The 12,462-nt window shown below is 36.9% G+C and overlaps 1 protein-coding gene across 1 annotated transcript; it reads right to left on the reverse strand.

Annotated features, from left to right (window-relative positions):
- Positions 1 to 8,347: 8,347 nt before the first annotated feature.
- On the reverse strand, positions 8,348 to 8,776 carry LOC132650503 (zinc finger protein ZFP2-like; the record flags this gene model as incomplete). Its single annotated transcript, XM_060375835.1, has 1 exon — positions 8,348 to 8,776. A coding segment is annotated over one exon (429 nt), but the record flags the coding sequence as incomplete, so codon positions are not given.
- Between the last annotated feature and the right edge of the window lie 3,686 nt (positions 8,777 to 12,462).

Genomic DNA, 12,462 nt, shown 5'->3' on the forward strand with positions numbered 1-12,462 from the left:
GTCTCATGAACTGAGAATAACATTTGCGGGGCTCATCAGGATCCCCAAGATTCCACGACCCTGACCTAGATGGTCTTATTGCGGCTCGTAAGTATCTAAGTGTGCATGTGTGTGATTACTTTCTGTCCTCTATTCTAAAAAATCCTCAGGTGTTCATATTGGTGATGGCAGCAGGATGTGATCAGAGGAAGACTTCGGGGTAATCACAGCTGCCAAAGTCAGGGGATTACCCCTGGTTTCGTTGTTTTTGTTGTTGTTGTTTGTTTGTTTGTTTTCTTTTTCTTTTCTTTTTTCTTTTTTCTTTTTTTTGGTGGGCACTTGGGTAGAGTCCTGAGGTTGGGAGGTGATTCAGAATCACACACTGCTCTGGAGCTTTTGTGGCAGGGAAACCAGAGCAGTGATCTAAAGTTCCATGGATCTGAGCTTACCTTATGATCTGGCTACATGGCCACTCAGTCTGCACCTGTCCTATTTTAGTCCTTGTGTTTAGAAACTTCTTTGGCACAGATGTGCCTTTCCCAGAGGAAGAACCTGTTTCTGCTTTTGCCTTTCCAACCATGAACAAAAACCAAACACTTGGTTCTGGTTTTGTTTTCAGTAGTGTAGCAGCAAGTATGCATGCATTTGTCTGTCTATTTTGTTCCTTGTGTTTATGAATGTTTGTTTGTATTGGAGTATGGGACTGTGATGATGCTATGAGACAGACTTGCTGTAATCCCTCCTTGTTCCTTTCAGCCCCTCCACCCTCATGCTGTTCACCTTCCCAACATCCTGCTGTGGCAGAATCAGGTATTCTGGCAGCCAGAGGGAGAGAATGCAAGGGTGGGTCTGGGAATGAAATTGTCAGGACTGCTCCTGCCCAGCTAGGAGCTATGATTGTTGAGTGCATTTTCATCATGGTGGGGGCAGCAGCAGCAATGCCCCATGGCAGGAGTGGGCTGAGGGAATTGAGATTTCAGATCAACTGGTCTGGTATAATAACAGGCTGCCATTTCAGGCTAGTATAATTGTATGTAGCTCAATTTGGGGGAAGGCCACCTTCTAATGGAACAGGGAAGAGAGCCATTGAGAAATGGTCCACTACCTTTTTGGGTTTTCTTTCCTCTCCCTTTCTTTTTGTATACATTGTATTGGTACATTATTTTCTTGTCTTCTTTTATGGGTTTGTTTGTTTGTTTATGATGGTCTCAGTAGGCAGGTGACCAAACAGCTATGCACTATGGTGACTTTGCTTGCCCCATGCTCCTAGCACTATAAGCTGGGAAGCCTTTGGTCTTTGGTAGGAGAATGCCTCGGGGTGGGACAGATAGAGGACACCCAAGAGCAGGGTGGGCTGTGAGAGCTTTCCCAGACTGATAGGGCAATTACAGCTGGATGGAGTAAGAGAAGTTTTCTCAGTTTAAATGTATATATTGCCACTTCATATTTTTGACTGATCTTAAATGGTTAATATGCTCTGTATGTCTTGTTTATAGCTTAACAGTTATTGAATATGTCTAAAGATTAAATTCAAACTCTTGTTTAGAACATATATGTGTGCATATGTGTTTATTAGATCTACAGAAGCACAGATGTTTTTAAATAGCAACCATGTGGCTTTTCATGCATTGTGATGTGACTCCACCATTTTGAAATTGCCACGTGGGGTAGAACAAAGGAAAAGAGTGGTTACAGAACCTCTTAGTCAAAATGAATTTTGTTTATCCCGTTTCCTTTTAGACTAAGAAAACAAGACTCATTCTAAATTGGTATTGAATTTAGAGATTGGATTGTTCGCAGTGGTAAAATTTGGTTTTAAAATTTGATTCTGACTTTCAAAACTATGGTTATGCTTTGTGGTTTTACTCATAAAAAGAGTAATTTATTTTCATATAGCAAAAACAAGTTTTGGAGAATGTTTAAATGTTTAAGACTATGACACATTTTAAAGATTATCAGGCATTTAAAATAATGACCTTGGGCTATCTAACAAAGAGCATAGAACAGTTTCTTGACCCTTTGGGAAGGTCAAGAGACCTTGGTATTTATTTTATTCATTTTACCAAATGAAACTAAGCCATATTGTTTGAAGCAATTAAGAAAAGTGCAGTTTTTACAGTGTATCATCTCAAGATGGTAAAAAACCCATGGCTTAGTAAAGAAATGTTGAGAGGATTTTGATGAAGGTTTTTATGTTGTCTGAAAAGCAAGAGAGAAGGCAAGAGACTGTGACAATAAAGAAAAGAAAGGGAAGGAAAGGAAAGGGAAAGAAAAGAAAAGAAAAGAAAGGAAAGGAAAAGAAGAGAAAAGAAAAGAAAAAAAAAAAGAAAGGAATAGCTTGTCCAAAGTAACCAGAAGTTATATAGAATTTTATGGAAGATCAGAGTATGTATAGAAAGCCAGAGGACATATGAACTGTATTTGCTTTGGTTTTGCGTTCCTGCAAATATGATTTGAGAAAGAACTGTAAAATATGTTGTTTTTCACTTAAAAGGCTGGAGATTATTCGATGCAAAATGTCTGCTTATGCTCTTTAACAGGAGAATAAAACTGCAGCTCCATGTTACCATAGGGTTATACAGGGTTGTATTCAGGTAATTGTTAACCATTATATACCTACCACCAGCTCCTGAGTGAATGGATTAATGCCGTTTCTTTCTGGCTGACAGGTTTGGTATGGCCAGAATAGTTAAAGTACTGTTCTTTTATGCAGTTGGTTCTAAAACGTATTTGATTACAATTTTAGAAATTTTAGTTATGGGGAACTGTAAATGCTCCACAGTGCTATACTGTAGGCTGTAGTAACACCATCAGTGACACCTAATGGCTGTTTTGCATTGGCGGCCACAGTATGCAGCAACACATGGCTAGCCACCATGTTGGTTCATGGATAAAGAAGGTGGAGCCATGGTTTTGCCACTATCTTTGTTGAAGGCTGCCAGCTGTATTCAGTTCCAAAAGTGCTAAGTGCAACTTTTTTCTTTAAACTTTTTGCTGTTCAATTTTTTAAATTAAGTTTTTATTTTTTATACTAAATAGAGCTTATTCAATTTGTATCCCAGTTGTAGCCCCCTCTTACCTCCCCTCCCAATTCCACCTACTCCTCCTCATCTCCTCCTATGCCCCTCTCCAAGTCCAGAGATAAGGGAGGTCCTCTTCCCCTTTCATCTGACCCTAGCTTATCTGATCTCATCCAAACTGACTTCATTGTCCTCCTCTGTGGCCTGGCAAGGCTGAAGGTGTTTATCAGCTGAAGGTGTTCTCTGGATGAATTTTTGGTGTCATTCATGTAGACTATCATATCTTCTGCAAATAGTGATACTTTGATTTCTTCCTTTCCAATTTGTATCCCCTTGATCTCCTTTAGTTGTCTTATTGCTCTACCGAAGACTTCCAGTACTTGGGCAGCCTTGCCTTGTCCCTGATTTCAGTGGGATTGATGTAAGTTTTTTTTTCCATTTAGTTTGATGTTAGCTATAGACTTGCTGTGTATTTTCTTCACTATGTTTAGCTATGTGCCTTGTATATCTGATCTCTCCAAGACTTTAAACATGAATGGATGTTGGATTTTGTCAAATGTCTAAGGAGATGATCATGTGGTTTTTCTCCTTCAGTTTGTTTAAATGATGGATTTCCATTTACTGAACCACCCCTGCATGCATGAGATGAAGCCTACTTGGTCATGGTGGATGATATCTTTTATATATTCTTGAATTAGGTTTGCCAATATTTTATTGAATATTTTTCCACCAATTTTCATAAGAGCAATAGGTCTGAATTTCTCATTTTTGGTTGGGTCTTTGTGTAGTTTAGGTTTCAAGGTGACTGTGGCTATCTAGAATGAATTTGGTAATGTTCCTTCTGTTTCTATTTTGTGGAATAATTTAAGTTGAATTGGAGTTAGCACTTCTTTGAAGGTCTGGTAGAATTCTGTGCTGAAACCATGTGGCCTGGGCATTTTTTTTGGAAGAGAGACTTGTGGTGACTGCTTCTATTTCCTTGGGGGATATAGGACTATTCAATCTTTCTGCCTGATCTTGATTTAATTTTGGTAGATGGAATCTATCAAGAAAATTGTCCATTTCATTTAGATTTTCAAATTTTGTGGCATGTAGGCTTTTGTACTATGACCTAATGATTGTTTGGATTTCCTCAGTGTCTCTTGTTATGCCCCCATTTTGATTTCTGATTTTGCTGATTTGGATAGTTTCTATTAGCCTTTTAGTTAGATTTACTAAGGGTTTGTCTATATTGTTGATTTTGTTAAAGAACCAGCTTTTGGTCACATTGATTCTTTGAATTGTTTTCTTTGTTTCTAATTCATTGATTTCAGCCCTGAGTTTGAATATTTCCAATCATCTTCTCTTCTTGTGTGTGTCTACTTCTTTTTATACTAGGGATTTTAGGTTTGCCATTAAATTGCTTGTCTAGAACTTCTTTTTGAAGAAACTTAGTGCTATGAACTTTCCTCTTAGGAGCACTTTCATCATTTCCCATAACTTTTGGTATGTTGTGCCTTCATTTTCATTGAATTTTAGGAAGTCTCCAATTTCTTTTTTTGTTTCTTTTCTGAGAAAGCTGTCACTGAGTAGAGAGTTGTTTAATTACAATATGTATGTATGCTTTTGTAGTTTCTGTTGTTGTTGAGGTCAAGTTTTAGGCTATGGTGGTCTGAAAGGATACAAGAAATTATTTTTATTTTCTTGCATTTGTTGAGACTTGCTTTGTGTCTGACTATGTGGTCAATTTTTGAGAAATTTCCATGAGGTACTGAAAATAAGGCATACTCCATTGTGTTTGGTTGAAAAGTTCTGTAGATATTAGGTCTATTTGCTTCAGTAAATTTGCTCTGTAAGTGTCATTTCTCCCTATTTAGCTTTTGTCTAGATGATCTGTCCCTTGATGAGAGTGGAGTGTTGAAGTCTCCCACTATTAAGGTGTTGGGATGTGTGATTTAAGATTTAATCAGGTTTTTATTTACAAAAGCAGGAGCTCGTATATTTGGGGCATAGATGTTCAGGACTGTGATGTCCTCCTGGTGGAATTTTCCTTTGATGAGAATGAATTGTCCCTCCTTATCTTTTTTTTTTAATTTCTTTTTTAAGATTTATTTATTTATTTATTTATTTATTTATTTATTATGTGTACATTATTCTGCCAGCATGTACACCTGCACACCAGAAGAGAACACCAGATCTCATTATAGATGGTTGTGAGCCAAAATATGGTTGCTGGGAATTGAACTCAGGACCTTTCAAAGAGCAGTCAGTCAGTTCTTAACCTCTGAGACATCTCTCCAGCACCCCCTCCTTATCTTTTTTGTTTAACTTTGGTTGAAAGTCTATTTTTATCAACAGTTTTGGCCTATAGTTTTCTTTTGTTGTTGTTTTTTGTGTTTTACTAGATTGCTTATGACAGCAATGCTGGATTTCTAGAAAGAGTTTCAAAGGGTTCCTTCTGTTTCTTTTCCTTTTTTCTTCTCTTCTCTTTTCTTGATAGTTTAGGAAGGATTATTGTAGCTCCTTTTAAATGTCTGGAAGAATTATGGTGTGACTTCAACTTAAGCAGACACACCCAAGTGGAGTAGATGATTGGAAATATTCAAACTAAGAAATCAATGAATTAGAAACAAAGAAAACAATTCAAACAATCAATGGGACCAAGAGCTGATTCTTTGAGAAAATCAACAAGGTAGACAAACCCTTAGCCAAACTAACTAAAAGCCAGAGAGAAAATACGCAAATCAGCAACATAAGAAATGAAAATGGGGGCATAACAACAGACACCAAATGAGGAATATGGGCATCATAATGGCATCAAATAGAGCTATGTTCCACAACAGCACAAAGTCCTCAGTATAAGCAGTTCTTGGGGTTATGCTTCTCCAAGACAAACTCATCATGACTATGCTAACGGGGGAGCCACATTCCACGAGTGCTACAGATGTTTTGCTGTTACTCTTGCATGGCTATCAACAGGACCAGGAAGCCAAAATAGTTTGCCTACATATGGGGAAGGGGGAAATGAGTTTAGCTCAGGCCCTGGGAAGAATTCAGGGTATTGGGTGCACTATGCCAGCCTGGAGGACCATATAACATGGAAGGACTTAGGGATTGCTGGGAGAAAATTAGCAGCTATGTCTGTTTTGATATGTTAAATATGAACCTCTGCCATTTGTTCCAGGTATGAAACCTATGATTATGGAAATATAAACTTCAGAGAGAGCAGCATGTTCTCCATTAGGCAATGATTAAAAAATGAGCTCACAAGGAAGAAAGTCTCAACAGATACAAGAAAATATTTTTTCTTTCATAATAACTTTCTAATTTTTTTTCTTTCTTTATATCTTCTTTCTTTTCTTTGATGGAGGGTGGGTACCCAGACTGGACTCGTAGTTTTGCTTATAAGTTTTGTTTTTCTACTTCATTTTTATTTTATTAATCATTGTTATTTTTTCACAATTTATTCATTATATATCCCTATTAAAGGCTACTCCCTCAACTCCTACTGGTCCCACCCTCCTTCCCTCTTTCCCCCAATCCTTTTTCCTTAGTCCACTGAAAAGAGAAGTTCCCCTCCTCTGCCATCTACCCATACATTATCAGAACACTACTCAGCTATTAAAAACAGGAAAATAAAATTTCTGCTCTTATTTCTCCTCCATAGGCCACTGTGCTCAACTCAGAAGATTTCATACCTGCAAGCTTTTAGTGAAATCAACACTAGGTATAATTCATTTCAAAGAGTCCCATCCCAAAGACACTGTTTTATTTACCATCTCATATCCAGAAACACATGAAATTTGAAATGCTATGAAATGTAAAACATTTTATCACAAGCATTTCCGAGAACATGGTTTTCTTGCTGCCTGGAGACTGTTTCTCACCAGCCCAGAAAGGAAGGAGGGGCCAGAAGATGAGGTATAAAGCTTGGAAGACCCACAAGCATAACAGTGATCAGAACACTCTGCGAACCACCTCAGAAAGTAAGTTAAACTTTAATTCCAGAAAACAGAGGGTATGTACCCCTTGGGGAGTGACTGGGATGCTCTAAGGATAGGTGTAGATAATTGTTTAAAACTGGGCACTTCAAGGATGCTTGATTTGCATTAAAAAGCACATTCCTATCATGTGAACAAGAACATGGAACCTAATTATCCTATATTTGAAGGGAGGGGAGAGTTATCAGGGATCTGTGTCAAAGGCCATGTATCAAACTTGATTGATGGCATCTATGTGTAAAGACACTCTCCAGATGATGTCAGGCAGAGAAAACTCATCCTTGCCATGGTTATACAACTAGACCAGCAGCAGGGTCATACATAGAAGAGAAAGCCTCCTCCCTCACATCTCAAACTTCAGTCTGGGTTGTGATGTTTTTCAATAGAACCCCTGGAACAATAGGTTTGTGTACACAAAGAAACTTCTACAGGCTACCACTGTTGTGATACTCTCAGAGAACTTCCTGGCTGGTGTTAATTCACCATTCCCTACATATTCATCCACTGGACTAAAAGTTTCTTGTGTAAACTGAGGCAATTGAAAACAGTAAATGTTGAGAATCAGGATTATCAATAAGTCTTCCGTAAATACCTTATTATATAATACTGTTGCATGTAATTGATATTCACCATTCATTGTATTCTTTTTAAAAATAAGTTTATTTACTTTAAATTCCAATAGTAATCCCCCTCCCTTCTCTGCCCCATGACTACTCTCCGTTCCTCTTGCCCCTTAATATATAATACTGTTGCATGTTCCCTTCAGAAAAGGGAGGTCATTTCCATTGAGCTAGTTTTACAGTTCCGTTGCATCTCAGTGGACCAAAGTACACAAAGGCCTTTCCAAATTGCTTATACTCACAGAATTCCTCTCCAGTAAGGATACTTTTATGATGATGATGATTCTAGATTTATGCAAGGCCTCACCATTTTAACACATTCATAAGTTTTTCCTCTATTATGAATCCTTTCATGATGATGAAGATTATACAAATGTGGAATGGTTTCACCATGATTAAAGCACTCACAGGCTATATGTCCATTAGGATTTCTTTCATGAGTGTGAAGATGATTCTGAAGTCCAAAAGTTTTTTCACATTGGTTACAGTCAGACATCTTTCCAGTATGTGTTCTTTTATGTATTAGGAGATGTTATGTGCAAAGGCTTTGCCACGTAGTTATATTCATATGGTTTCCCTCCAGAATGTGCTGTTGTCTTAGGAGATGATTGTTACATGCAAAGGCTTTATCACACTAATTACCCTAACAAGGCTTCTCTCCACTGTGTGTCTTTTCCTGTTTTTGGAGACTACTCTGCTGTGCAAAGGCATTATCAGGTTGGGTATATTCATAAGGTTTCTTTCCAGTATGTGTTCTTTTATGTCTTATGAGATGACTGTTTTCTGCAAAGGCTTTACCACACTGGTTACATTCATAAGGTTTCTCTCCAGTGTGTGTTCTTTTATGGCTTATGAGATGACTGTTTTGTGCAAAGGCTTTACCACACTGGTTACATTCATAAGGTTTCTCTCCAGTGTGTGTTCTTTTATGGCTTAAGAGAGTACTGTTTTCTGCAAAGGCTTTGCCACACTCATTACATTCATAAGGTTTCTCTCCAGTGTGTGTTCTTTTATGGCTTAAGAGAGTACTGTTTTCTGCAAAGGCTTTGCCACACTCATTACATTCATAAGGTTTCTCTCCAGTGTGTGTTCTTTTATGGCTTAAGAGAGTACTGTTTTCTGCAAAGGCTTTACCACACTCATTACATTCATAAGGTTTCTCTCCAGTGTGTGTTCTTTTATGGCTCATGAGATGACTATTTTTTGCAAAGGCTTTACCACATTGATTACATTTGTAAGGCTTCTCTCCAGTGTGTGTTCTTTTATGCCATATAAGAACAGTGATATAGGGGAAGGTTTTCCCACATAGAGTGCATTTAAAGGGTTTCTCTCCAGTATGACTGCTTTCATGCCTGCAAATATAATTGGCACATGTGAAAGATTTACCACCGTCATTTCATTACACTAATAAATATATTTATCTATATGAATTAATTTCATAATTTGGTCTAATGGTAAAGAAGAATCAAATTTAAAAGTTTTATCACATTATTTACATTCACAGTATTCCTCTTCATTATGGGTATTTTTGAAGATCCCTGTGATGGTAAGAGAATTTGTTATGTGGATCACTTTTATAGCATCATTTTTCTGTAAGAGGTTTTCTCCTATATATGAAGAGTATTTAAGAATTCAGAGTTTTACCACAGCAATCCCATTCACAAATTTTTGTGCTGTATGAATGATACTTCATTTACAAAGTGAGCCAGGACAAGCAGAAGTTCCAAATTCCTAGTATTCATAGGTATTTTCAGCAATATGTGTTTGCTGATAAATTCTCAGTGAAGTTGCAAAGCCAATTAACAGTAACCATTTATCACATTCAGAAAATTTACTCACAGTGGGGACTACTACCAAATCAATTGTTCTTGGAGAAAGACAGGGACACTGCTTCTTTCAATATCCCTATGATCATGTGTCTTAGAATCATTTTGACATATGATATACCAGTTTAATTTACAAAAATAATAAAGATTCCCACATTGAATTAACACAGTTTGTTTTTTGTTCATCATAGATATGTCATATAGGGATTAAGGTTTCTCCACAACAATATTCTTGATTCTCATAAGCTGCTTCTTTCACTAAACTTTACAAAGTTACTGCATGAAAATGAGTAACACTGGTTCTACTATGAAATTTTTGCTTATTAAAAGGTTTTGGACACATACTGATCACCAATTCAGTGTGCATACCTCTTACAATATCTGAGTAGATAGAATGAGACTAAACAGATTGGCAGTTCAAGTCAGTAGCTGTAATGTCCATATGATTCAAATGGTATTTTTGTTACAATATTATTTTATTTTCTTCTATCTTAGGGGAGTGCCTTGTAAACACAAATCAGATACCTGACATTGAAGTACATGGAATTATGAGATTTTAATGATCATCAGTACACGTAAAGCTGTGCTGTTTTTACACTGTTGCTTTTCTTTAAAACTTCCAGGACACAGCCATGTGTGCTGGTACATGCCTTCAATCCCAGCACTTGTGGAGGCAGAAGCAGGCATATCTTGCTTGTTATTTTGAGGTCAGGCTGGTCTAACAAGCAAGTCTAAGAAAGTCACAGATACCCAGAAAAAATCTATTTCAAAAACAGAAAATAAAAAGCAGCCAATAAACAAACAAACAAAAAACCCCAAACTTCCAGGACACATTAAAATTTAAGATTCATATCTGTATCAGTGTGCACATAATGTTACCTTTTATTACTTGTAGAACTTTGAAAATGTTCTTCAATATTATGGTCATCCCAATTGTAGCCTAAAATATAGTACGAGAAAATATATATTATTGGAAATAACATGTTATTATTAAGGCAAAACTTAAATCATTATCTTCTGTGACCCTTAGAATCATGCCTGATTTATTTACCACATTCCTCCTCATTCTCAATTGGAATTACAGAAGAGGATCAATAACAAAGTAAGAGTTGTCTCTATTTTAAAAGTGAAAGAAAAATTGCAGTCTTACCTATAGCAGTGAGGTTTTCACAGGTCTCTAGCATCACATCTTTGTAGAGTTGCTTCTGGGAAGGTTCCAGCAAGGCCCACTCTTCTTGGCTGAATTTCACATGCACATCATTGAAGGTCACTGAATTCTAAAATATGCCATACATTTGTACAACAGAAACAGTGGCAATGATATGATTTATACGTCATTGTCAATATAATCATATAATTCTACTGCTTCTTCCATTTATTTTCTGACACAGAAGTGCGAATGTTATACAGTTGGGTGCTGTGCGTGATGTGAAGTAGGGGAGATGAAAAAGCCTAAAGGTTAGATTGAAAAAAAAAACAAAAACAAACAAACAAACAAAAAACAAAGGTGTGCTTCAAAAACCTGTGTTTCATCAGTTTGTAAGACATGAATATAAAGTAGCCATTAGTTGGGTACTTGAGCAATCTATGAATCATTTTCAGTTACTTGGGTGAGTAGGTCAGGACCCTGTCATGAGAAAGGTGGAAGGACAAAACACAGTCATGATATTTTATATAGCAACAAATGAGATGTGTTGATCAGGGGACACTGAACAGATGGGTAACATCAGTCAAAAGACAACATGGTACTGAATATTATGTTTTGACCAGGGCTCAGGGATGTGGCATATCAGTATGTGAAGAGGGGGACTCATATATTCGTGGAAGGGAAAGTGGACTACAGTGAATACATGGATAAAAATAATGTGAGTGGCAAGCAACAACAATCATAGCCAATAGCACCATATTTCTGAGTGACCAGACAAAAGAAAAGGAATAGAACACACGATTATTCTTTGATCATTGTTTTGTATATCCTCCTTACTAAATAATGTAGTCTATAGATTAAAAATAAAGATTAAAACTTTCTATTAAAAAAGAAGTATTAATGTTATCACTAAGTCATTTTAGAAGAAAACGGAATAACAAGTTTTAACTGTATCATATATGAACTTTTTGAAGAGGATATAGCTTTGGAATAGACATGGCAATTAATGTGGACAAAGACAAACAGAGAGAAGGGTTTGAAATAGAGAGACACAGACATAGAGACAGAGACACAGAGAGAGAGAAATTAACAGATGATCAATACTAAGTACAGATCAGAGAAATTTATTAACAGTTATTAACTACAAAAAATGGTGGACAAGCTGGGTGTATTCTGTCATGCCTTCAATTCCATCACTCAGGAGGCAGACGCAGCTGTATCTTATTGAACTGGATGTCAGCATTATCTATTCAAAAAGTTCTAGGACAGCCAGACCTATAGAGTAAGACAGAGCCTCCTCTAAAAGTCAATCAAACAAACACAAAATATTGAAAGAACTCAGAGGTCTTTACTGAAGCTCCTACAAGGAATTATACATTCACTCCTGTTGTATATTTATTCTCCAGAAATTGCACTGCCCCAGCTTAAACTGTAACTTCAATGATATCTTACTAAAAGGGAATGCATGTTTAAACACCTAAAAATAGAAAGATGAAAATATTAACATGTAAATGTAAATGCTGATCATAAATAAGCAACATAAAACTGGACAGATGGCTCAGCAGTGAGGAGATCTTGCTGCTCTTTCAAATAATTGGGCTCAATTGTCAGTGATTACCTGGGACCCACTACTATCAATTGCTATAAGTTCATGAGTTCTGAAGACATCTTCAGACTACTGTGAGGATTAGGCACGCAAGAGGTGCATATTCATGCATACAATCAAAATACTCATATTCAGTAAAAATTAAAAATAGATCCCAGATATATTTGGTCCTTGTGGAGCTCCTATCCTTTCCCCATCAGACTAACTCCCCTTCTTTCTTATGATTCCCTGTACTCTGCCAAAGGTTTGGTCATGAGTCTTTGCTTTGAAAACACTGCTAGTTA

Source organism: Meriones unguiculatus (genome assembly GCF_030254825.1).
Source record: "Meriones unguiculatus strain TT.TT164.6M chromosome 13 unlocalized genomic scaffold, Bangor_MerUng_6.1 Chr13, whole genome shotgun sequence".
In the NCBI taxonomy this organism is placed as follows: domain Eukaryota; kingdom Metazoa; phylum Chordata; class Mammalia; order Rodentia; family Muridae; genus Meriones; species Meriones unguiculatus.